The sequence below is a fragment of the Cyclopterus lumpus genome, chromosome 6 (assembly GCF_009769545.1).
Source record: "Cyclopterus lumpus isolate fCycLum1 chromosome 6, fCycLum1.pri, whole genome shotgun sequence".
NCBI classification, from domain to species: domain Eukaryota; kingdom Metazoa; phylum Chordata; class Actinopteri; order Perciformes; family Cyclopteridae; genus Cyclopterus; species Cyclopterus lumpus.
In genome coordinates this window covers 22463053-22490794 of record NC_046971.1, presented here as the reverse complement: position 1 = coordinate 22490794, position 27742 = coordinate 22463053, and the positions used below count along the sequence as shown (strand labels likewise).

Sequence of the window (27742 nt, the reverse complement as noted above, 5' to 3'; positions counted from 1 at the left end):
TCCTTTCCGTCTTCGTGTTCTCTTTTTATTCTTCTTTCTATTATCTTTTACTATTCAGAATAATCCCCCTCCCCCCCCCCTTAAAACATTCAGACAGCACTGCTTCACTTTGACGTGTCCCAGAAGCCACTTCCGCAGTGATGTATGACGTCACTTCCGAATGAGTGACACGTCACACAGGCCAAGCGGCCGTGTTTGGTTGTTTCTCCGGGCTCAGAAAAGGGCAGTCCAATCTGCGCGGGGCCCCGCCTCATTTGTTCTCTCCCAGCTGCAATAGCCCGTGGTCATCGCTAATCATGCATGCTTTGAAGGCTAATCGGCCGAGGGGGGGGGGGGGGGGGGGGCTCAGTGTACTGGAAGAGAACCTTAGGGTGATGTTGGCCCTTTCGCAGCGACAGCGCTCACTCGACATCAACTCATTTGAGGTTAAACAGGAATCAATCATTTCAATGAGCGTGTGTGGAATAGATTGCCACCAGCTGGCTGGATCGGGTCGCGGCGCCAGAACAACAGCTGCCTGTCAGCAAAGTGGTAAACAAGCGATAAGGTTGCCAACCCCATTTTGTTCTGATGGGGCACTCGACGTGACTCAGCTCTGATCATAATCCTGAAGTGTGTTTCACATTTGATATCATGATTAGACTTCCGTTTTGGTGAGATTAACCCGCGCTCTAGTTGGTCAAACCTTTAATACCCAGCAGAGGAATCTTCTCAATATTATGAATAAATCAACTTCCCCTTAACACCATTTTCACAGTTTTGACCATCATTTCTGTCAAATAGGATACTGCACTCAATAAATCACTCAAATCTGGGAACATTGTGACAGTAAAGACTGACAGTTATATACATGCAACTACTGCCTCACCAGATTATCCAATCTTATTAATCTCAAACTATTACAGTCTGTATGGTGCGGCAAGTTGAACTAGTGAAGCCAGTCTGTAAATTAAGAGTTAATCTGTTAGCACGTTTCCCAGATGCCAGCAGTTTATTTGGTGAGTACAACGTTATTAACACAGAAAGGAGTGATGATCACACTATGAAAACGATCCTATCCTAATCTACCCTATCCTGTCATCTTTTGTTCTACTCTATTGTAATGATCTTAACCCCTGCATGATCTTGACCTTCCAACTCTCTCCCTGTGTAGACGTCATATCGAAGGGAGGGCAGTTACCACCACCAGGTATTCACTGGACCCTGGCTGGGTGGATTACTGACTGACTGAATTGCATTAATGAGTGAATGAGTTGCCGCGTCGTTGGCTGCTTATTTCTGTATGTGTTGCCTGTCGCTGTTGCTGGGTAAACTTGTGCATGTGGCTACTGTGCTGTCAACATGACTTATTCCTCCATCCTCACTGGCTGTAGGAGATCAATGGGAGGAGAAAGGAGGGGGCAGTGAGGAAAGGTGTAAAAAAAATCATACAATCATAGGGGCACGTCCCTAAAGATGTAAATAGTTTGGGCTCGAGTCGATTGGCTGAATTAACAAAGAGTGTCTAGCTTGTAAAAACATATAAATAAGAAGAGGCCTTTTTTTTTTTTTTTTTTTACACCGGGGGGCTCGTGAACATGAATGGCGGAAATGAAGCTCAAAACCTGCGAACCAGACCAATCTATTTTTATTTGTGTAGCAGCCATGAAAAGTGACTCAGGCGCGTGTCATCGGCCCAGACGGCCTCTCTGCCAGCTCCTTTCCCTTTCAAGCCAGCCGTTTAATCCTCTCAGATGAAGCCACTCTCATCCCACATTGGCTCAGCAGGAACCCAACACGGACCTCGTATATATGAGGCTCTCCACTTATGTACCTCACCCGAAAGCAGGAGCAATGGCCACAGAGAAGGGATGTATAAAAAAAATAATTTAAAAAGCTGAAACGGTCAGCTGATCTGCAGGTTATTTCAGACCAGCCTCTCCCGTCTTTATCCCTCGAGAGGCAAAGTGAGGCGAATAACGCATAGAGGATGGATGGAAGAAGGCCGGACTTGTTTCTGTTCCAGAGCTGGTGTTTACAACTCAGCACAGCACAGCAGGGTGTAAACACCCCCAAACACATGTCCGCGGTCGAGTCCCTAACATTCCCCGCTTCACTGTATCTCCTTTTACTACGTTAGTTTAATGGACATTTACATTTAAATTGCCCCGCTCCAAGGTTTTGTTTGCCTTCACAGTCCTTTGTAAACATTTAACATGACGCTGTGTTTTTCGAGCGAGCGCATCAAATATTAAAGAGTCCCAAAGTATAACATTTCCTAAGTGGCGCCCGCGAGGCCGCAATCACTGTCCTTATCCACAGCGGTATTTACCCTCCTCCAAGCCCAAGCAGGGGCACGTATGAGCAAGTGAGCGCTATATGTATAGTTGGGAAGAGCTTATGTGGCAAAGTGGAGTTAAACACTTCCAGTGTCCTGATTAACCGTCTTTCTTGTTTTCATATAAGAACCCACGTGTGGCCACCAGCTCTACCCAAACTGTGTCAGCACGTTAGACCCCCTCAGCCACCAGGAGAGGCACGGGGATCCCTTCTCTAAAGGATTATGGGGGCGCAAAACAATCCGCAGTCCTCTTCATCTTCCAGAAGCCACAATGTCCCTCTTCCTGTGTCGCTCTGTGCAGCTGAGCTGCGGGAAAATAAGACCTGCGCTTCAGCCACACCCGGCGCCACTCGTGGTTGGGTGTGGTCCGTAGTGTGAGGTGAAACAGACTTGCAGCTTTTAAACGGAGCTTTTCAGCTTGCCGTTGGGTTACGTCGCCCCCAAAAATGATGATTTGTTTGTCGGCTACTCGTCGTGTTACCTTCAATTTGCCTCCTGAGACTTGGATTGTACTCCATGAGTCAGCGGATCTTTTGCTGTTTCATTTTCTCCATTTAACTATAATTTTTACTTTTACGATACATGAAGCTTAAACAGAACGGGATCATTGAGCAAAAAAAAAACAGAATTAATCCTGGTGCATGAATATTGACCGGAACCCGAAGCAAAACTAGTAGACTCCATTAAATTGATCTACCGTGCGTATTTGTGTGTCTTCCTTCCCGGCCCGCCCTCGCCATCAGTCACCACGCAGGACAAGCTAAAGCTGCTGATCGATAATCCGGGTTATGTTAGGTCTGCATGTGTGTTTAAGCCTCAAAGAGTGATTCTGCAGTCGAGTGCGGCGGACCTTGTCCCTCTGCGCGTCCGCTGTGCAACCGGAACATTGTTCAAAATGGCTTTTGCTCCCTCCGTGCCTCCTTGTGTGGGCGTGCGTTAAAAGTTTTAAGACAGCCGGCTTCCGCGTGGAGCACGATAGAGGGCGGAATCGCCAGAAAAAAAGTAGAGGCGATCCATTTTTCATTTGTAAAGCTGTTCAATGGAAGTACAATGGCTGCCATTTCAAGGCCTCAATGTATTTACTTTCTCCATTTTTGCTGCATCATGTCCGACACCTGCTCCGGGGGGGAGGTTATCGAACCGGTGCTGCCACGCGCCCCGGGCCACCCGGCCCTGTGTCTCACTTCTTTAATGTTCCCACTCACTTTTCAAACATGCTGAATCAAAATCAATATGTCCGCGGGGCGATTAGAGCGTATCTTGTCCATCTGCTGTACCTCATCAAGCTGCTGTTGGCTGTTGCTCCGAGTTAAAATTAGACGAGAGGAGAAGCTTCTGTTTGACGGAGCGGGCGGAGAAAATGAGCGTGGCTAATTTGGCGGCGCCGAGCGGTCACCTCGCGTGGCACCGCGCAGCTAAAAAAAGACGTCCTCGGACTCTTCTCTCTTCTCTTTTATTTCCTCTCCGTCGCTGGTCTTAACAGATGGTGGATAAAAGCCACCGTTAAAAGATGGCCGCTGGAACCGGAAGGGAGGGATGGTGGTGGGGGAAGCTGAAAGGAGGTTAGGAGAGACAAATGGGACAGAGAGAGACAAGAGAAAAGGAACGAGGAAAGACCCTGAGCCAGTGCTCGGTGACATACGAGGCGCGAAATGTCAGGCGCACCGTTCAAGGTTACGGCCGGCGGTCCCTGTCATTTCTGAGAATCCATACCGTCCCCTCTCGTGACATCCATAAACCCGCCAGCCACTGAGCGGCTCGTCCTCTTCCCTGTCGATGCGCAGCGTGCATCAGGTTCCAATACGCGTTCCAATACGAGCGCGTATCAATTTCCCCGACACTCGTCCAGGCGGCTGCAGCCACGTGTGTCGGAGCGAGCCGATGGCACGGCGGTGTGTGTGACTGATGAATTATTAACGGCGCCGTCAGCCGCCCGCGCTTGCCTCAACCTCACACGCACTCAGAATTTAGCATGCATCATCAAATGCATTAGGCGTCCCAATTTTTTTTGGGGGGGGCTGCTAAAAATAGAAAAGCGGAGGCCCAAAAAAATAAATAAAAAATCTTGGTTTTCGGCTGATTAGTTGTGTAACCTAAATAGGGCCTTTATCCCCCCTCCTCCTCTCTTACTCTATTCCGTAATTCGAAAGGCATTTAGTATACAAAGAATGTGTCCAGGCCTTGGAGGCTTTAGCGAAACACTTAGTTTGCTGCCGCTCTCTCTCTCTCTCTCTCTCTCTCTCTTTGTCTCTTTATGCCAAAACCCCTGACTTCAAAGGTGCTGTTAAGCTTTATTATTTATTTTTCACCCAACTTTTTCATTATGCCAGCCGTGGTGTTCGGAGAGCGATAAAAGAAAACGTGGTTTTCCGTGGAGCGAGGTTCATTCAATTACCTTTATCTGAAATGGAGGCAACGCTTATCTTGGAGGTTTATACTTTAATATGCAGGAGACCAAGTCCTGTTAGCTGTAAGCCGCTCTGTCATCCGCTCAGCTGTCCAGCCCTTCACTGTTGATCAGATGGCAGTTACAACGGACTTAATCCCTTTGTTGTTGCTGCTGCTGCTGCTGCTGTTGAAAAGTTTAATTTTCATTTTCCGCCACACGGCGGGTTTATTTTCATTTTGAAGGAAGGCGTTACATCACGCTATAACCTCACCTGCATTACTGACGCATTACTGGTTCACGTTTTTTTTGTTTTGTTTTTTAAACTGCATTTTATGTCGTAAAATGAGATCCGTTTATTTGGTAATACCGAATTTGACGATGGATGTGTATGTTCTGCTGCAGCAAATCGCATGAAATGAATTTTATGAAATGTTTTCGCACGCCATTTTCTCACAAATGTCTTGTGGGGAAATAACATTCACACTGTGTGTGCGTCTGTGTGCCGTCGCGCGCTCCGATTGTCGCGTTTATCTTGCGCCTGCATACCGCTTTGAGACTCTGACCAACGTTAGCTACAGTTTGCTACACATGCATTGTGGCCTAAGTGATGGATATGTTGTGTCAGCTTTATCGCCCATTGTGGTGGCTTGTAAGATGGAAAACGGCAACATGGATCTTGTGTTTTGTTGTCTTTGCATGTGCTTCATTTCCTGAAAATCCGCTGCTTGTTTTCATGCATCGAGCAGCTTGTTGTCCATCAATCCAAAAAAAGGCAGTGCGCTCCACAGTCCAGCTCCTGCATGGATCGATCTCCAAGCTGTGGTAGCTGTGACCTCGTAAACAAATCTAAGGGCCTTTTTCTGACCCCTGGTGCGTGTCATCCTTTTTCCCCTCCCCAGCCTGTCCAGGGCTTTGACTACGCCAAGAAGCACATGGGCCGAACCGGTGACGATGCCGTCTCCGTCACCAAGGAGACGCTGGTGCTGGGGCTGCCTGTACGAGACGCTCAGCTGTCGCTGTCACTGGACAAGAAGGTCCACCAGGACGGGACCGGCAGCAAGAGGCCTCCATCTGCTGACATACACAAAGGAGGGTAAGGGTTCCCGGAGGCTGAAATGTCTTCTGATCTACTGAGTTTATAGTAGAGTAGCACCCGAATTGGATATCAGCAAGTCATTTATTTTTTGATTTTTTGCTGATATATGTCGATACTTCCAACTCACTTTGTCCAAATGCCGATAACAATATACAACAATTATAATAATAATAATAATTCCCACCTAAAATCAAGTTCCTCCTGTGGTGGAATTCACATTATTATTATTATGCTTTCCTAACATATGATTCCGCCTTTTTTCTGCATCTGCCTGAACCTGGCAGATACAGAAAATACAAAATGTTCACATGGACGTGGCACACTAAGAAAACTACTTCAACAAAACGTCCATATGTTTTTAACTGATGCCTGTTTGTTCTTCACCATTAAAATGGGAGCGTGGCAGGAATGCAGTTTGGCTGCTCTTCACATTACGACGCTGAGCAATCACTGCAAATAGCAGCTGTGCTGTCCCTTCACACAGCAGACAAGGTGTCATTGGTGCATCCATTGGCTAAGAAACCCTTCACACATAATATTACTTAGCATTACTAGAGATAGTCGTCGAGGTCGAGCCATAGGTGTTAGTGAACCTTTTCATTTTGGAGGGAATTGTTTGGCATTAAAAGATAAATCATCATGCTATTATGAACTATTGCACCCTTTTGGTTGTTATGGCTAATCGTAGACTCTATGACCGTTTTTATTAGCCATGACAACTATTATAGTTATGTTATGGAGCCATCTGCTGCCTATTTACACATCCAGCAGACACGGGGCAACACAATACACCTTTCATTAAAACTATTATTGATATAGAAACAATCGGCTCAGCTGAAATTCCTACTCACTAAAATCATTGGTATGGGGGGTCAGCTTCGAGGCCCAAATATTGTTTGCAATAACTTAGTTTGGAAACATTACAGAACACCAATTTGCATATTTAAAGAAAGACTTCACAATCTGTCTCAGGCCTAAAACTGAAAAAAAAGAGAGTTTCGGATCAATCGACAGTTGGCGGGGGGGCGGGGGGGCGGGGGGGGGGGCTTGCAGCAAACCGTCACTGTGATGACTGCCAGAAAAGAGGTCACTCCCATCACACTGCCGACAACATACATAATTCAATACAAACCAAGATGTTTTGGCAAAGCAGGCCCGTTCAAATCACCCCGAGCTCATCAGACACACGGTTCCTGGCCGGGGCGTCCCAGCGGAGAGGGAACCACAAAGTTCCCGAGCAGCTGCTGTTTCAGCCGGCGACGCCACCCCGAGCTTTTCTCTACTGTCGGCACCAGACATCAGTGTTTGTTCGTGCATCGCGGCGCTAAGCCCGACAGAGGCCGACAGCAAGCAGCGCAGCAGACTGACACGATGAGAAGATGAGTCCAGTGTTAACAAGGAGCTGTTTGGGGACAAACGCTACTGACACGCATATTTACATGAAGCAAAGCGACGGGATTTTACAACTGCTGGTTCCAACAGTGCTGGAGCGAAAGGGAAGCGGAGGGGCCACGTGGAGCGCTTTTAGCATGAATAGATAACTGCAGTCATTCCGAGGTGTTAACAGGCTCACATATGAGCCGTGGTCCATCTCTCTGGTGGGTAGGAAAGGCTTCCTTAAAGCACCTTTAACAGATGTTTACTGGTTCAGCCCTAGAGATTTTAGATACACGGAAGTGAAGAACACTTATATCAGAGTATTTCATCGTTGGTCGAAGAGCAAAGAAGGACACCGGAGGCTTTTCTCCAGTGAAAAGATCGTTTACGGATGCACTTGCACCAGAATGCAGCTGCTCGACTGGTCTTCAACCTCCCGAAATGTACCCACACTACTACGCTCCTCCGCGACCTTCACTGGTTACCGGTGGCCGCCCGCATCCGCTTCAAAACATTGGTACTTGCGTACCGTGCTGCAAACAGATCGGGTCCGGTCTACATCCAGGACATGGTCAAACCGTACACCCCAGATCGTTCACTTCGCTCGGCTTCTGCCAATCGGCTTGTAGCTCCTTCACTTCGAGCTAAACACTCAACAAAGTCACAACTTTTTGCTGTGCTGGCTCCTCATTGGTGGAACGAGCTCCCCATTGACATCAGGACAGCAGAAAGTCTCTACATCTTGCGTCGCAAACTAAAAACACATCTTTTTCGACTATACCTTGAATAGGGAAGGTAGCACTTAAATGGCTCTTACTGATAGCACTTTGTAGTTTAACACTTTAGTAGCACTTAAATGGCTCTTACTGATAGCACTTTGTAGTTTAACGTTATTGAAGAAATTGTACTTGCTTGATTCTTGTTGTTCTGAGTTTGGACTCATGGTTTAATGCACTTATTGTAAGTCACTTTGGATAAAAGCGTCGGCTAAATGACATGTAATGTAATGTAATGCATTGCATAGGTGTGTCAAGATTGTGTAAGACGGGGGAAGTACACACTGAGATTCACCTTTTTAAGCCTGATTCTCTAGTTAAATAAAAAAATTTGGATCAACGATTTTTTTCTCGTCATTTTCTGTAAATAAAAGAAGAAAAAGAGAAAAGGAAACAGTCCTCATTAGAATCACCAGCACTACATCTTAATACTCTCTGAACACTAATGACAGCCGAGCCTCGGCTCAACCCCCACACATATGCGGGTGAGATGGAATTAGATGCTGCCAAATCCTGCACCCCTGGCTGACTTTGATATTGGGGGGAGAAAAAAAGAGTTTAAGACAATAATTTGTCTTTAGATGAAACAAGCCTGATGAACAATAAGGAGGCAGACGAGAAGTGTTCGCTATTCAAGCGTAGGTGCCTCATTTTACTGAAGTAGTTTCAAAGTGGTCTGAGTGATACTGGAGTTGTTTTGTTTATCAAAGTGGAGACACAATTCAAGCCAGCCGATCAGTTGCCAGCTCCAAACCCCCCAAAAAACAAACAAAAAGGAGCTAATGCTTGCGGTGATCTAAACTGTCAGCTACACAGATGCCCGTTATCCTCACGGGCACCGGGAACCTGAAAACACACACACACACACACACACACACACACACCGGACCCCGCATTCTGCAGTGACATCTTTTTCCTTCTGGGAAAGTTTTGGAGTCATAAATGAGACGTAACACGAAATGCCAATTCAGAAACGCACACACGATTTTTTTGCACGCCGCTAAACGGAAAAGGGAAATAGGGGCGGGATTCGCTGCGCTTTGCTTCTGGAAGATGATAAACACATGTATATTCATAAAGCGCATGCCAGAGGGAGCCTTTCAGCATAACGATGATGACGGTGTAAAACGCCGGAAGAGCTGTCGTGTTGCAATAATCAGCTTTGCCAACCTGTGTGTGTGCATATATGTATATATAATACATATATGCACACACTCTGCGTATCTTATGGGGGAGCCATTTTGCAAAGAAGGCATCGTAGGTTATTCTACCACCTGGGTGTCCACTAATGAGGAGATGAGGAGGTATCTCATCCTTTAACCAGTGCAGAGTGGAGCTCAATGGGACCAGAGGGGGAGAGAAATCTCACCAGAAAAACAACAAAGGGATGCAATTATTCTTGCACTTTATTGTGATTACTGAACAAGAGAGTGAGGCTTTGTGTTTTCTCTCCACGTGGACAAACAGGCTCGATCAGAAGAGGGAAAACAGATCACATTTTTTTAAATAAGGCAGAAAAGGAAAGCGCCCACAGGCGGTAAAGACGGATGAGTTGGATAAGAAAACAAAATTAAAGCTGAATTCATTGCCTCATTAAGCTTCCCTGTTGGATACTCAATAGAAGCATTGAGGAGGAAACAGAGAATTCAGAATCTAACATTTGATGTTGAGCATTAAAGTGGAGGCCGATGGGAATGTAGTTTTTAGTTTTACAGGCGTTTGGTGACTGGAATATTAATCTGTCGATGAAGAAAGAGGTACAGTTTTTGGATTACCAAAATAATTACTGTCAAAGAAAATATTAATTATCTCTGTATTTAAATCAGTGTATACTTCCATGCCATTTTAAACAGAATTTATTTAATAATACAAAATATATATATACAGCTATACGATACGTATACATGATTGAACGGAAGCTGGTAGAATTTGAATGTTCAATTTGCGCATAAATGAGTGGAAAGGCAGAACATGTGAAAGAATCTTGAATTTGAGCGACTTCCACAGCATCCACTGAAGCTTCTGCTCTGCCTAAGGGACGAAAAAATGACGTCAGATTAAAATACCCTCTTCATCAACACAGATCTGATGTGACCTTCCTCTTATTATTAAATGAAACAGAAATGTCATATTTACAACCAAAGTCTGGGTTTCATGGTTTTCCGACTGGATAATTGATAACCCGTCCTGCTTATCTCACATATCACATGCTGGCAGTGGATGTAAACAAGCGTTCAAAAATACATTTGGATGGAAACAAGCGTTCAAAAATACATTTGGATGGGAACCAGAGATAGCCTGTTACTAATGACATGAACGTGTGCTTTGCACTAATCAAACAGCCCAGTCGGCATTAAAAAACACCAGTTCCCTGAAACTATACGCAACCAATGGCAGTCCCCTAAACATAAATACCACTCTATATATAGTTCATATCATCAAATTAATTCATCTTAATGCAATACATGAATGATAACTTGGTAACGTTTCTTGATTAAATATGTTGGTATGTACTGTATGTCTCCCACACCTTCCCATAATAATTTAAATACAGTAAAATAAGTAAAAAGTACAAGATTTGACATTCCCCATAATACAACTTTGACAAATTATACAATATGTTGGACACTTATTTCTTAATATAAACCATATATGGTTTCCAAAAAAGCGTATGGCCCTTGACATAATGTAATATCATGGTACTCCATCTGTACATTTCTCAAAAAATACTTACTTTTGATGAGAATGTGTCTTGTATTTCTCATGAAAAACAAGTTACGTTTCCCTACAAAGATAATTGTAGTCAACTCAGCCGTGCTGCGCCTTCGACTCCTGCAGGAGGGATGTGATCGGCACCTCAAGCAGGTGAAACAACAGCTGGGGCTGCAGATTGTTCACTTGTCTGAGGGAAGAGAAAGGTGCAGGCTGAATGCTAACCACGGGAGCTACAATGTGTGAGGCACAGAGAGAGAGAGAGAGAGAGAGAGAGAGAGAAGATGAGCATTACTCTCCAGCGGCGTGATTATCGATTCTGTTGCTCCTCTCTTCTCTGGCCTTCCCACACACAAATTTACATGGAGCACACGCTGTTACCTCTCCCTTTAGCCCTAAACCTTGTGACTGGGGCCAGCGATCGAATGCTGCTCAGGTTGCACTCTGTGTAAATGGTGTGTATGTGTGTGCGTGTGTGTGTTCACACACACGGGGTGTTGGCCTCGCCTGTGGCTCTGTAATGTCCGGTCTCGCTGATTTGTGCATCTCGCACTACCTGTAGACAGGCCTGTCACGTTGTGTAGCTGCTGCGGCTTACATGCCCCAAGGCTGTGTGTGTGTGTGTGTGTGTGTGTTTGTGTGTGTCCTGAACGCGGTTTACGTGCCTGGTTTGTCTGAGGCAAGAACAAACTATGTTTTCGTATACCTGTATGTTTCTGCTTGAGTGTATTGACTTTTATCGAGTCAAGTGTGTGAGTGTATGTGTGTGTGTGTGTGTGTGTGTGTGTGTGTGTGTGTGTGTGTGTCATACATGCATACTGAGCTGTTTCCGTCAAGGCCCTTGGCTGTTGAAGAACCTGCCCGACAAAATCAGAGTTGTTGCTGCTCTACTTGTCCTTTCAGTTTGCCTTGTCTGGCCCTACATCTTCTGTGCTTTCATGCAGCATGCCATTTTATTGATAAAAAAAAACACCTACATTATTATCACTACTAAATATTACAAAGAACTTCAGTACAGTACAACAGTAGAAGTTATACAGTTTGTCCAGTTAGCATGGGATGCTGGGATTTATGAGCCAGAGATGCTTGTGACAACCAGGGGCGGGACAAGAGGGGTGAAAAGGGGTGGCCTCTAGTTTCTATTATTTGTACGTGTTTTTTATCCATCATACTCATGGTCGTATTTTTTAAGTTATTTTTCAAAGTTTCCAGCAATGACTGATGATGTACTGCTTGTGTACACACAAGAGATTCACGAGCCTTTCCCTTCTCCTTCCTTCCTCGCCTCTCTCTGTTGCCATGGATACCACAGGCGGTTGCCAAGCGAGGAGGACGGCTCGGTGTCAAGTAGCGGCTCCGGGAAGCTGAACACAAGCAAGAGCTCCTCGGCCCGAAGGACGGCGACCGGCGGCAGCAGCAAGAACGGCAAGGAGGAGCTCCACAAGAGGAGCACCAACGGTGAGGAGGGAGATGGAGTCGGAGAGGAAAGGTGGAGGACGGGGAGGGGGGGTTAAGAGAGCGAAGGAAGCATACAGGGAAACAGTAAGTGAGGGAGTACAAAGAGGGAAAGGAGTAAGAAATGAATCCTGTCTCTCCTTTTGTACCCACCACAAAGTTAATCACCAACATGAGAACAGAGTGAAGACACTCACACATGCAGTGACTCAGCCCGCTGCTGCATCTTTGTAACGGTCGGTGACGAGACGTGTACTCATCACGTGTCTTTTAAACTCACACAAGTTGTGGTCATCGGTCTTAACTGAATCAAAGCGGACGTGACAGTTATTTGTTTTGAGGTATTTCATTTTTTAGTTCTTTTTATTTAGCTTCCTTCCTTCCAGGATACAAAGCTAAACATGTAGTACGGAGATAAAAGCCAGCGGTTGGCAGTGCCGTGTGCCTTACGCACCGCATTAAGTTACTTTTGAGTAGAATCACAGAGGAAAGTCAGGAAAGTGGGTGATTTGTAACAGCATGCTGTCAGATTAGGTGTTATTCAAATCCATATAACCCACAGCAGTGCTTCAGAAAAAGATGATGAATCGTTAAACCTGGGACACTCAGAGGGCTCCTCATCCTGGGAGAAAAGACATTGATGCGCTGTGTAGATATTAAAAACAAATTAGTACTGGAATGTTCCTCCCATCGTTATTATTGGGGTTGTGGGGATATTAGCAATTACAAAACAGAAGAGATCACACGGCAGGCATACATAATGAATACACCGCACGGTGCCACAGAGCCCACGACTGAGTGGAGAGTGTGCTCTGCAGCTACACCATCAGTGAACTTTCAACCAGGGCGAGCGGTGAAATGCTGCTTCTCTGCAAACCTTAACGACAAAATAGGGTGTTTGTCAGTGACTCCCAAAACAACATATATGACCCAATGAAACAGTTTGAAACATATAACCTTGAATAAGTACGTTTGTTACGTAACGTAGTTACTGTGTTACGGACATGATGTACTACGGGACGTAGTTACGAACATACGTAGTTACGTACCGACGTAAGTACGTACCGGCGTAGTTACGTACTGACGTAAGTACGTATCGACGTAGTTATGTACTGACCTAAGTACGTAGTTACGTACGTAGTTAGTACCGACGTAGTAAGTACCGACGTAGTTACGTACTGACATAAGTACGTACCAACTTAGTTACGTACCGACTTAGTTACGTACTGACGTAAGTACGTACCGACGTAGTTATGTACTGACCTAAGTACGTAGTTTCGTACGTAGTTAGTACCGACGTAGTTAGTACCGACGTAGTTAGTACCGACGTAGTAAGTACCGACGTAGTAAGTACCGACGTAGTTACGTACTGACGTAAGTACGTACCGACTTAGTTACGTACCGACTTAGTTACGTACTGACGTAAGTACGTACCGACTTAGTTACTCCCTTTTATCTGCAGCACCTGTTATCAGTGGTGGCAGTAGATATACTGCTTTGACATGACTTGCTCAACAGATTACCCAGCAGACCTTTTCCCAGCGGTGCGGGCTCACAATCGGTTGCATAAGCACTGATGATGCCGCGACATCGCTTATGCTCCATGCAATTTCTCGGATGCTGTCATAAGAAAAAAAGAAATCTCTTTTGCATCAGCAAGCTAAAGTTCACAGTAATTTGCGTGAGTTATAGTGTTTATGCAAGCAAATGAACGGATGCCTGGAGGGGAGGATGAATAATTGTTTAATTTTCTCACTACTGTTCACTACCGGACAGATTTGAGAAAGAAATGAGAAATGAAAAGAGAGACGGGGTAAAAGCCGACTGGAGCGCTGTTCAAGAAAATGACGGATTAATAAAAGTTTAAGTCCATCAAACCAGAAGCATAGATGTGCAACAATATATGAAGGACCGTAAACAAGAAGAAAAAGAAAAAGAAAATAACATGAATACAACAGGAGAACATTGGACACGTTGCCAGGTTACGTTTTTGATTTAAAAACAAATTATACATTCATTTAGTCTTGTCTATCGTATTTAGTTTTTCTTGCATCGGTCGCTGTGATTTTATTGCCCCAAATTAAAGAAATAGTTTGACATTTTGGATAATAAGCTTCGATGAGACGACTAATACCACTTTCGATAAAATAATTCTGCCACGAGCTTGTTAGCTTTAGTAAAAAATTTAATAAAGTAATAAATGTCAGCACCTCTGAAGCTTGTTGATTAACACACTGCATCTCATTTGTTGGGCTCAAATGTACAATTTCAAATAAAGCGAACAAGGGCACGGACATGAAAGTGGTGTCCACTCCGCCGCTGATTAAGATGTTGAATCACACCGGCATCTGTGCGGTGTAGTTTGCGCATCGATGGTGGCAGACGATGGAGACATGGCACGTCTCGCCAGTCAGTCACAGAGGCTGCAGAAACATCAGCCGTTAAAGAAATGTGGACACATGGTTGCTCTCAGGGTGTAAATAAAGACCCAAAAAGCACCCAGGACACCGAGGCACTTTACCTCCTTGTGTACAGAAAACACTCACAAAGAAATGTCCTCAGTAACAGTTCATGCACAATGAAGTTATTTTATTTGCAGAAATGCAGACTTCAGCCAACTAGAAACAAGGACAAATGTGCTCCAACCCCACTCAGCCGTCTCGGGGAAACGCGTGTTTTGTTCAAACAACGGGCCGATGCTCGCCGTCTGTTGTGACAGGAGTTGAAATGGTCCCGTGGCAGCCGCCGGTGTTCAGAGTGCACGTTATTTAACACGCAGCGTCGCGGCATCCAATCCGGGGTCACGGCGTCTTCCGCTCGCAGGCGCCACCTGTGCCGACCTTCGCTGTCACACTGTAGGCCTAGTGGGCGGCGGTGCGGGAGGCAGCAAATTGAGCTGCATTAGGGGCGAATGGCGACAGTTTCGGGGGCTTCGGAGCCGAGTTAATGGCAGACTGTTGTGGCCCTATACAACGAGGCCGTCGGCCATATGATGTCAGTCAGAGGAATGAGTCACAGTGAAGCCAGCACAGCGCTGCTCTTGTCCATCTGCTGCTCCATGACATCACATGCACACGTGAACGCATAGCACCTTGTGTACTGTAAGAAGCAGGACACACGCCACACAGCTGATGCTTTTCTCATCAAGCCAAACAACGTGAAACAATTCTGAGCCGTGGGACCTAAACACAATGAGTAGAGCTTTGCTCCGATCTTAATTTGGATGGTTGTCCTGCTACTTTCATTTCAAACAGATGTAGACAAATGTCATTATGAGTGTGTATAGCAGGGCCAACGTAAGCATAGAAACAACAGGAAGCAAGCTGAGCTTTCAGAATTGTGCATGAAGATCCTATTACAGATACATAAAATTGTCTCTAACACACATAAACAAACACACACAATCACACCTGCGATACATACAAGCGATCCTATTATATTCTACATAGTTGGGTTCTTGTTTGGTTGCTAAAAAAAATACACATGCCTTGTTCTGTACCTTACTTTAATAAAACATAAAACCTGTGAAAGCAGTCACATGCTGCTCGTGACTCATTAAAGGCAGAGTTTGACATTTTGGGAAATAATAGACAATACTTTCATATTTGTCTCTTCAACACAAGGCTGCAGTCAACTTCGCTTCACTTAACGTTCAGTTCACCCCAAAATCTAAAATACACATTTTATTTTTTAAATTATTTTATTTGCGTTTAATGTTTCCTTTACAACATAGTTGAAACTGCTCACAACAAGGTCTGTGGATTGTGTTCAGTTCGGGTCATGATTCCTGGAAAGAGACATTGCTGTTGAGCTTTGAGCACAACAAGTTAGTTCCATTCTGTTGTAGAGAAGGCGTCGTCTCTACACCTCACACCAAAACAATCTAGATTGAAAAATAGCAGGTGAGAGAGAAAAAAATATGTATTTCTAATTTTATAGACATGTAGAAAACATGTATAAACAGTTATGGTTAACAGATGAGAACGGGTGGAATTTCAGGACAGTGGTGTAAGGGGAGTGGGCGTGGTTGTGCGTGTTGCTGTGTATAAATTTGCAGCACGAATGTACATGACTATATAATCCTTTTCTGCTCGTCATGAAACAATACCTGAGTTACCAAAACTCGTAAAAGCAGCCACACGCGTCTCTTTACCGTGATTGATTAAAGGAAGCGTTAGATGTGAGGACCAGATGTGATCATACATGTGAGGACCAGCAACACGCTCATATGTGTCTGTTCAACACAGCTTTGCTTCACTTAACGGCACATTACACCCCAAAATCTAAAAATACATATTTTCCTCCACCTGCAAGCCTCCCCCTCCCCTAATTTGACGGTTATACTCAGAGTTTTGAACAGAATTGCTACGTGAATAATGTGGGAACGGACCGAATTTGTGATAAAGCCTCTGTCTGACCCTTGCTGACCTATTTGTCTCCTTCTCAGACCCGTACGAAGACCATTCAGGCTCTCTGCGTCTCATCACCATTAAACCCATGACCGCTCAGCCAACCTACTCCTACCCCACCTCCTCATCCCACAGCCAAGACTCTGTGGTCCTCAACGGGGAGGTAAGTCCGCACACACACACACACACACACACACATATACGTGATGGACACACACCCTCCAGGCTTCATCGCACTCAGCTGTGAGGTGAGAGCGCAGCACTGACAGTGCAAGGCAGAGCAAAAACTAGAACATCGTGAGTCACACAGATTTTAGCAGTGCAGTATTTGGCCGATGTTTTCCATTCCTACTGTTTGGCCGTGTGTTGCAAAATATATTACAATTTAAAAAGAAAGATATCGCCCCAGTTGCTGTGACTGAGAGTCGGATGAGTTAATTACCAGACAAACGGTTGACATTATTAGCAAAAAGTTGCTCATGTATGAACTATACTGTTGAAGGTTGAGCGTCCTCTGCGTAGAGCGCGCAGAACGCCTCGCTGTTAGCCGCACTTCTGCCCCAACTTTGGTCCTTAAAGGGCCAGTGTGTAAAATGTGTGTCTTTGGTATTTCATTAGCTCAGAATGAGTCCCTTCATATCTACATTGGGGGCGGGCACAGATTCCACCATGTTGCACCGCCATGTTTCTACAGTGGCCCAAATACTGGCTTTTCTTGATTTTGACCACCGCAGTTCTTCAACAAGATTGTGAAACTGCGGTAACGTGAGCCGTGGAGTGCAAAGCCATGGACTTCCATGGCTCCTAGAGTAGTGTTATTATGGGGAGGATGGCTAGTTAGATGCCACCAAATCATACACACTGTCCCTTTAACACATAGAGTGCCAAGGTTGCAGTGAACCAGGCAGCAACCTCCAGTTCTGAAAAGCTACGCCAATGCGGAAGTGCCTTAAACCTGCATTCTCTCTACTGACCATCAAGAAGTGATTGTATAGAAGTCTATGAGAAGATGACTCTACTTCTTGATTTATTCCCTCAGTAAACATTGTAAACATGAGTTTATGGTCTCAATCTCTAGTTTCAAGTCTTCTTCAATACAGCATGATGTTCATTTAGTATTTTATGGTTCAATTAGAGACCATAAACAGGGTATGATTTGAGGCGTGGCTACCTTTTGACTGGTCGCTAGCAGACCCGTATGCATCTACGATCTACGTCACTCGGAATATATATACTACAGGACGTCGTCCACTTCTTACACACAGTCTACGGGTTGAAAACATTTGCAGTATGAAGGGTGGTGTCGGGGAAGGGGTACTTCAGTTCATCTGATCAGCGCTATGCTAGAACTGCTTTATGTTACGGCCTCTCCCCTTCTAATCTCGTTCCCTTGTCCCTTTCCTGGCCACCCGGGGCGTCACTTCTCCTTATTCCATATCTAATAGCTGGTGATAACTTATCCACCAATCTATTAATATAAGATCAGAAAGAAATCCCCTTGGCGGAGGAAGGCTCTCTGGTTCTCCAGTTCATCTGCAATTGATTTGAGTGTGCATTAGCAGACAAATATCATGTTTAGGCTGTGGCACGTTCTCTGGCTATCGAGCTGTATGAGAATGTTTGTTGAAGCGCATCGATCCGTCTCAGCGCAAGGGAGAAAGGACAAAAAGAAACTTTACAGTTCGTCAGAAGAAATGGCAGCAGCTCCCTAAGCCAACGGACAAAATAATTACTGGAATTCGATACTTGAATGGATTGCTTTGCAGGCCAACCACGGCGGGCTGAAGCAGAAGTCGGACATCGAGCACTACAGGAACAAACTGCGGCAGAAGGCCCGGAGGAAGGGCTACGGAGAGTTCTCGCTGTCCGAGACCGGCAGCCACGGCTACAACCACCGCAACGGCAGGCACGGTCGGCACGACAACGGGGCCAAGGAGCCGATGACCGCTGAGGAGAAGAGGGCCTCCTTCGCAGGATGCCATAAGAGGTATGGAGTCGTGTAGAAATGTTAGACAGTCCCAGAATTAAAGGATTCCACTTCCCTTAAGTCCTATTTTCATTATAAAAGCATATGAAAGTTTTCTTCTTTTTTTTCACATGTGATGTCATCTTTATTTAAGCAGTGAACTATTAAACTGCTTGGAAGGCTTTCCAAGTATTATAGATCCACTGTAGATGTGTAGCTGTGGAGCACAGTTGCTAAGCAACTAGGGGTGATATTTGGTCAGCACACGGTACTAGTTTACAGTTCATAAAGATAAGTGTCTGTTTTGCTTCTCTTTGTCACCAACTGATTCAACACATCCGACCTTTTCCACAGTTCATGGATACTTTCAGAAAAGAAACAGCACTTATGAACAGGCAATCTGTTCCGAGTAAAATTCATGTTGCAGAAGCGCCACAGCATCCGCCTCACACACAGGATTTTTTATTGAAAATGAGAATTTTTCCGTGAAACTAATTCCTGCTTTTGCACCCTGCCGGTTACTTAAGTGACTTCTTTCTTAAAAATGTTTGTCAAAATAAAGATTTCCTTACAGTGAATTGAGGGTAAATATGTAATAAACCGTGACTGTTGTTTTGTATTTGGACGACAGCAAAACACTTTCTTATTTTCTGCAATTTTTAGATTTCTGACTTTCCTGAAATTCAAGCGTTGACATTTTCAGTAAGTGTACCTACAATATGACCCTGTTTTTTTTTTTTTTTTTTACACCTGTCTTATCAGGTACTCCCACCCACGGGAGCCGGCCTACTGGAGCCGGCAGTCTCTGACCTGCCCGAGCCCAGTGGAGGCGGAGATGGACCTGCTGGTGCTGAGAGAAAGATCCAGGAGGGGCATCCGGAACAACGGCTATGATGTGAGTACCGTGGCGGGGTCACAGGCCTTCAGATGAGTCCACGTTCCTCCTTGTACTTTTAAAACTCTCAGACCAGAATATAGGTCAGAGGTGCACAGGAGGGCACGTCAGAAAAAGCTGGAAAAGACAGCGAATAAAAACATTTCATTGATTCGAGGCACTTCCTTTGAGTTTGTGAGGGATTTACTGTCGAAAAGAAAATAGCCAGCGGCAAGACCATTTGAGGAATTTAGAAGTTGGATCCTGTAACAAACTGTAATACAGCAGCTGACGTCCGACCTCTGACCCGGTGAGTCACACAGAGGGATGGTGATGAGGCTTACACGATGTGCGGCTGATCATGTGCGGCGAAGTAAAGCCCGTTCCACTTTTGTCAAATGAATAAAAATAATCTCCTGCTAGCATTTATAACTTTAATCCGTTCTCTCCCCCGCCTTCTCTGATGCCGTGCGCTCACACCTCGGGGATTATCAAAAAAGGAAAAAAATGCGATTTCTTCATTCAAACGACAGCAGAATATGGAAGAAAAGGGGGGAGATAAAATGGGCGCAGATAGAGTGAGATCTCTTTATGCCGTTCCTCTGCTGCACCACGGTAACAGCAGTGGCCGCGCTTCGGCTGAATGTCAATGGCTCTGAATATGATTATGGCCCGTTCCCAGATACAGATGGGAGGCGGGATGGCGGAGAACAGCCTCGGATGCACCAAAAGGCACACGGGAGAGCCGAGTGTGTGTGTGTGCGTGTGTGTGTGTGTGTGTGTGTGTGTGTGTGTGTGTGCGTGTGTGTGCAGGAGTGTGAAACCCAGTTGCTTTAGTTTTCATGCAACATACCTCAGCACACCGTGCATTCACGTTGGTACAGGTATATCAGGGTTTTCAATGGGGTCAGGCCGGGTAATCATTTTATATTATTGTTTATCAATTATTAGTGGAATGATGTGAACAGATTACGTTCTCTTAATCCATACAGATTTCTATTAAAAACTGACACATTTACTTACTGACGTTTTTGTTACACATCTGATAATTAAGTAAAGTACATCAACAATAAATGCATTGACATTTTTTTATTTGTTTGACATTATTTGTGATTTTGCATACATTTGGCACACCATGTAATATCTATCCATTTTGGAAAACATTCAGCACAATGAGTAAAAGATAACTGACTCATACAAAAAGCACACGTGTGTGGCGGTGTCTGTATCTGCAGAGACTCCGCCCTCTACCTGTATTTTCTTCTTTTCTTTTCGTTATGCAGTGTTTGGGGCGTCGACCTCTATAAAAACGTTGGTGCCAGATCGAACGCAGGGATCCGACGGAAGGCTACAAAAATGCGTCAAAACAAGGCAAATATAGCGTAGCGCGACAAATATTGCGTAGCAAATATAGTGCGGAAAATATATAGCGCGGAATATATAGCGCGGAATATATAGCGCGGAATATATAGCGCGGAAAATATAGCGCGACAAATATATAGCGGGACACGTATATAGCGCGGCAAAACCGGGGACAAGACTGAATCTGGGTTTGGCTTTCACCTGCTGGCGATGTTGAAATAGATTATATAAAAGAATGAATCAAATATAATCCCACCTTTTTATGAAGGTTAAAATGTGGAAACTTTTTCTTCAGAGATTCAAGTCTTTGGAGGATTAGTTTGCGCTGCTGTACCGTATTGTTCACATTATTCTATTCACCTGGTTTATATCAGTGAGGGTAGACTAAATAACAGAAACACTGTCAAAATAACACAATACAGTTCAACAGCACCACAAACTACATCCACCAGAACGATCGTAGGTTTTATTATTCTACCTGATGATGGGAGCGAAATCTGGGAAGACTTTAGTTTCAACTCCCTGACTGCATCTTGACTCACTAACTCTTTTGAGTGCTGCCTTCAGCTCCTCCATCCCTCGTATATCCCTTGGAACATCTTGTTTCTCAGGAAACCGGAAGTTCAAACAGTGGGTGGTTAAAACTTTTATTTCTTAGAAAGGCCTGTGATTTCGGTGTCCATGTCCCGTCCCCCCCCCCTCTCCTTCCTCCTAACCGCCCGTTCTCTCTGACTGAGCGCTCGTGTGCTCCGCAGGGCGAGCCGGAGCCGTTTGAGGAGACCAACATGGACCGCCTGATGAGCTCCCTGGGTTACGGAGGCGGATCCACCGGCACCGGCAGCCTGGGGGTGAAAGCTCACCGCGGCTCCGACTCCTCCACACTCAGCTCCCAGCCATCCATTGATGAGGTCCGCACGCAGATGCACATGTTGCTAGGCAACGCCTTCAGCCTTGCGCCTCCGGACCACGACCCCCCTTCTCCGCCGACCAAGTGAGCTTCCTTCTTTTCTTTCATTTCACTGATTACTTTAGTCCTTCGCACATCTGCATTTGTTTACAGTATTGTGTGGGAACGAGTTGCCTCAAACCAAACTGAAATGTTCCTCGGTTTTTTCATCGTCGCCAACAGCCACCACCATCACCACCACCATGCCCACAGAGCCTACAACCCGTCCCACACCAGCCACTACAGCGACGGGGTGACCAGCGCCCCGGGGACCATGAACCACCCCTGTGGAGGCAGGCAGAGGAGTGCAGGATACGAGGACATGCACCAGTGTAGCCTGCCCAAACCGGTGAGCACTAGAAGGGAGTTTCAAGGGGTAAAAATGTACTCCTAAATATGATACAAACCAATGCCTCTTTCATGATTAAGGTACACTTAACATTTAATTAAAAAAAGTGTTTAAATCCTTTCCTTGAGTTAAGTGGCAATAACACATTTGAAGTATTACTCATAGGAGCAAAATGTACCTAAATGTACATTAACTAGCTACGGATTACATTTTTGGCCACAGACATATTATCTTTCAGTGGTGAGAAATGATGGACCGTATACGGTCTGTGTGGCTGAAGTGCCTTTGTACAGATCCACTAGAAACGGAACAGGATGAGCATTCAGTTGGTCCGACGTTCGCTCCTCCTTCTAGCTCCGTTTTGGTCTCCACCAAAAGCAAACAAGACAGTTGCGTGCAGTTGGAAACAAACGGTTAGCTAAAAGGAAGTAAAACACTCCTGTGTGTTCACCTCTCAACCACACTTTTTAGATTACACAGTCTACACACAATCTACTGCTAATATAAAGAAAATGTTATAGACGCTTGTAAGTAAATGTACGAGTTTATAATGTCAAATGAATAAATAAATCCATTAGCAGGTCCGTGTCAGGCTCATCTTATCTTGGACTTGCTTGGTGTGGTGTTTTATGACCCTCCCACGGGCTTTGCTTGTAAAGTCTATATATGAAAGTGCATCTTTACAATGTTCCACAACATTAGAAAACTCAAATGAAACGGTACTTTAAAGTTGTACATGGTAAATGTGTATCACTTGCGTTAATGTACTTCATCCTGTTACGCCTCTTAAATATCTCAGTTCTAGCTTTTATGTAGTCGTCACTCGGGGATCACAGCGTAGCGCTGATGTTGGCTAACAGTGCTGCTACCAAAACAACAAAAAGACAGAAAAGTGCTCTCAGTGTGTGAATTGCCGACGGCTGATCGGCGAGGGAGAAGCTTTAGGGAGATTAAAGAGACGGAGTTTTCACTTGAATGTGTGTGTCTGCGTTACATGTCTGCCTCCCGCAGGGCTTCCGGTTCACACAGCTTCCGGATATGGGCATCGGGCCCCCGCCGCCGCTCATCCCCTCAAGACCGGGACTGCCGCCTGGGACCTCATTGCGACGGTACCAAACTCACTCACGTTGTACACAAAAGAAAACATTCCAAACAAATATGAATAAATGAAGACGCTCTCGGTAGAGGACTAGAGGTGGAATAATGGCGTTGGAGTAAACGCTGCGCCAATCAACGCAAAGGAGGGAGGGAGGGAGGGAGAAGCGATAGATGGAGATTGGGAGAGAGAGAGAGAGAGAGAAACGCTTCTCTCTCTCTTTCTCCCTCCCTCCCTCCCCATCCCATATGTTAGCATGCATCATCTGAACTGAGCAGCTTCTTCATCTGAATGCCGCTGTGTTGCTGGGCACTTTATCAGAGAGCGATCCACCGCCCGGAGGGACGTGTTTGCCATCTAGTGGACAAACTGAGAATGACAGAAACAGCTCTGTTGGTTTTTTGTGTGTGTGTGTGTGTGTGTGTGTGTGTGACTGTTACACTTGCTTTAAAACCAGAAACAGAACTATGTAAGTGGTTAATAAGTCAGCTCGTCATACATCAGTTCCTCTGTGCCCTCTGGGAGGAAGCATGTTAATTCCTCTTTAGTATGCACTGTGAATCATTACCATGGTGCATCATGGTCCTGAGAGCCCTGGCACCGACATCCTCCGTCCTCTGTCCTCCTTTCCGTAGCGTTACATGTACACTGGTTGGTATTTCTACAGTGTATTTACTTATGTTGGCCAAAACAAAGGATCTAAATATACTGGAATCAGCATATAAAATACCAATCTTTACAAAATCCTTTACTTTCTAAACCAGGCCAGAAAGTAAATATTATCTTCCTCCCCAGCTGTCACTGTAGACATGTCCGACAGCATACCCTGCTGTACACATGAGATCCTGCTGCTCATTACCCAGACAGACGTCGTCAACGACCATGTTTTTCATGGCAGCAGATTAAAATATACATTGAAGCTGAAGTTCTCGATGAGCGGTCACAGCGTCGTTATGATCCACGGTGGACTCATCACGAGCCGTGAGATTGTGGAACGACGGCATGTGATCCTGTGGAAGCCACAAGGACACGCACCTTGTTTTGAGAAAAACAACGTTACCCACAATCCCACAGTGTAATCTGATTGATGGAGCTTGCTCTGTGGTCGGCTCCCGGACTCCCAAGTCTTCATTTTAGATCGACGATAGTCGGTCTTAGAGGCGGCTCGTCGCCGTTCACAATGGTTTATGGGATGAGTAGTTCCTTTAAAAGATGTTGATGAATGATGTACAAAGACTAGTACCCTTGACTTTTTTTTCCTTTTACATTTTCCAATACATTTTTTTCATTGGTCCTCAATTCAACTCACAAGTCGTTGGCTCGGTTCCACGTTTTAAAACTCTTTATGTCTTTATGTTTCTAAAACGTCAATGAAGTGAATGAATGGGGAATTGACTTTTGGAACTGGAGCGGTTGAAAAAGGGAATCGGATAATGACGAGTTCTACTTTTAAATGACCTCTGAGCTGCTTTGGTCTTCTTCCGGTAAGGTCGCCCGCTTCGAGGTGTCGTGTGCTCTGTTGACCGGCTTTACTCTGCCGTTGCTTGTGTAGCACTCTGCTGAGCTCCTGTCCTTTTAAATGTGCTATGGAAATAGACTTGACTTGAGTCTGTCAACTGAACTGCTTCAGGCAAACGAAAACGCTCTCAGAGATTAACCTCCAACACTCACTTAAATCCCTCTTCGGTGCTTCAACCGCGACTGACCCTCAACTGTACTTCAACCTAAACTGCAACCCCCCCACTCACCCCACACACACAATTTAACTTGTTTGTTCCACCTCATGGCAGCAGAAACGTGGGCGTACGGAGACATTTCCTCCTCAGTTTGAGGGATACGTGAAGCTTTAGCTTTGTGACGCTGTACATGTCACAGCTGTGTGATGACCGTACGCGGGCTCAACATCTGTCTCTCTTCTCCTCCGACAGCTCCACCCCCGACGTTAGTCTGAAGCCCCGCATGTCGGAGGCCTCGGACCTGCAGGCCCAGCAGCACAACGGGGCCCCGTACCTGCCGCTGTCCAGGGCGCCCTTCCCCTCCGTCACCGTCGACCAGTCCATCAGCGCCTACTCAGGTATTGACGGAGCGCCGGCGTTGAAACGCAGACGGCAGCTGTGATGCAGTGAAAGTGAAAGTCATTGGCTAAATCCGCCTTCACCTCTCACAGGAAACCCAATAACAGCAGTCTACGCTATATCTGCCAACCGCCCGGGCTACTCAGACTACTTCGTCATGTCACCGCCGTCCTCGTACCGCAGCCCGTCCTGGATGTCCTACCCACCCGAGCCAGAAGACCTGCCGCGGCAGTGGAACGACACGCCGGTGAGACACACACACACAAACACACACACACACACACACACACACACACATACAGCGCCTTTGAGATGTCTTTCTAACACACTTTACCTTTGCCAATTTTGCTTTTTCTTGTTCTTTTTCTATCCGGTGTGAAGCAGTTCCTCTCTTTCTCCCCGCAGAACTCACGTCATCTTGAAACCATCTGCTGAAGTCGTCTGCCTGTGACACTGAGTGGGAGCTGATAGCTCGGTGGGTCATATAATCTCAGAACTGCTATGTTATGTTGTCATGCTTGTATAGCGGGTGGATAATGTGTGTATATATATATATATATATATATATATATATATATATATATATATATAGAAAACATTTGAGTATTAGATATCATATGTGAAGGTGTTAGATTTTAATAACTGAAAATATACCTCCCTTATTGGCCTATGTCAGCCTGCAACAGTCCATCATAAATAATTGAGGCAAATGACCAGACTAATGCCTTTACATGACATTACGTGATGGACAAATATTCGCCTGAAAATATGTCTCTGGTTTTTATTTTGAAAGGTATGAACGGAAGGAGTGGACCTGGTAGGTTGAAAGGAGTTTCAAAGTTAGCAGTCCTCAATGTATATCTCTGGCATTGTGTCCACTGTTGCAAAGAAAAGTTCTGAACAGGGGCAATGATGCTAACGGAACAATATGTTCACATAGTTTTGTTCAAATGACATCGCTTTGGTGGGCACCAATAGTCCGGAGAAAAAGTTTTGTCCGAAGGCCTGAAAACTAACAGCCATTGTTCTGAAGGCCCTTTGCTCCGACAGTCTCCCTGAAACAAACAGAAGCACATCTGACCATGGCGCCTCTATTTCTGCCTCTGGTTAGCTTACCCGAATATACTTACGGATCTCCCTCCTCACGCCGAAACCTAACCAACCCAACCAAGGAAGGCAGCGGGTACCAGCCAATTAGAGGCACGGCACATATTTTCTGAGCAGTGGCGTTTGTTTTCGGGATAATGGGCCGTCGGACAAATGGAAAAATCTTCGGACTATTTTGGTCCGTCAAAACAATGTGCCAAACACAGCTAACAATTTTGGACTCGCATCCCCCTCAAAGGTCAGCACTGTCAAGATGGCCTGCTGTTGGTCAGCAGGACATTTGGGTGGAATAGTAGCTTCCTACATCTGTAATGGAAGAGCAGGTTCATGTGCTCCGTGTGTTTTTTCTTCAGGTGTCTCTTTGGATCGGCAGAGGGCCCCACCAAAAACTCTGGAGCTTTATCGGCCCTCCTACACTTCGGCCCGGGCCTTCCTCCACCACGGCCCCTTCACCTCCCCTCTCTCAGTCCGCTTCATCAGCAGCTCAAAGGCCCCACAAGCCCCTTCACTTCCCTGTCCCATGATTCTCTCGCTCTGCTCCATGAGCTCCGGAGCCGATGGTCACCATCTCTACGTAGACTGCCCCCTCTGTGGTGACCACCCCTTTGTACAGCAAGAGGCCCCCCCTCACACTGCTGAACTGAACTGAGCCGAGCCGAGTGGAGCTGGTGCCGCGCCTCCCTGCATAATGCCGCACACACGTGTGCAGTGTGGATGAACAGGGGGGCCTCCTTCCCCCAGCAATCATCATACGGTAACTGCCATCTTGCCAGCAGCACACGGCGCTGCGTTATCGGTACGGTATAAGTGCCGTGGCCAGCAAGTCCGCTCGTCCTCCGGAACTGGACTGGACTGGACCCTCCTGGACTTGACCCTGATTTCCACCATTAAAGCCAGGAAAGCTGGACTGACTTAAAACTGTGCTTTTTTTTCTTCTTTTTCTTTTGTCGATGAATCCAAATTCCTACTGTATGTAAACATTCTACAGCTGGTTAATATGTGTATTTTAAACTTAAGTGAGGGAAAAAAAATGATTTAAGGAAAAACAAACAAACTTTGTCTTGAGCTGTCTCAGTTTCCGTTTTTGGATATGTGTGCTTTTGTCTTTTACTTTTGTGCGTTGTTATCAATGGATTACTGTACAAAAAAAAAAAGAAAAGACGTAGTGAGTGTTTCTCTTTCACTCACCTTTTACTTAAAAAAAACTTCAAGTTCATTGTTCAAAACAGAGAAATCGCCGGCTTAGTCGTCCGTGGTCATGATGGCATTTCTGTACTTTAAAAAAAAGAAAAAAAAGAATTACTTTGTTTACTTCCTTCATCCGATTCAGTAATGAAAACAAGAAGACGTCACCGTGTTCCGTCGGTCCTCCGATTGTGACGTTGGTGTCTCACGAGGCAGACCGGGGGAGCCAATCAGTGCAGTGCTGTGTG

At 45.5% G+C, this 27742-nt stretch overlaps 1 protein-coding gene across 1 annotated transcript in view; it reads left to right on the top strand.

Annotated features, from left to right (window-relative positions):
• The window catches only part of kiaa1549la (KIAA1549-like a), a 78672-nt gene extending 51662 nt beyond the window's left edge, over positions 1-27010 (top strand). Inside the window, exons 12-24 of the mRNA XM_034535509.1 lie at positions 1154-1189; positions 5609-5802; positions 11983-12128; positions 16573-16697; positions 18301-18521; positions 19263-19404; positions 21492-21727; positions 21866-22031; positions 23043-23140; positions 25056-25201; positions 25295-25449; positions 25608-25677; positions 26663-27010. Coding sequence (XP_034391400.1) covers positions 1154-1189; positions 5609-5802; positions 11983-12128; positions 16573-16697; positions 18301-18521; positions 19263-19404; positions 21492-21727; positions 21866-22031; positions 23043-23140; positions 25056-25201; positions 25295-25449; positions 25608-25637 — 1695 coding nt within the window. The 3' untranslated portion in view covers positions 25638-25677; positions 26663-27010. The remainder of the gene's footprint in view (positions 1-1153; positions 1190-5608; positions 5803-11982; positions 12129-16572; positions 16698-18300; positions 18522-19262; positions 19405-21491; positions 21728-21865; positions 22032-23042; positions 23141-25055; positions 25202-25294; positions 25450-25607; positions 25678-26662) is intronic.
• The last annotated feature ends 732 nt before the right edge of the window (positions 27011-27742 follow it).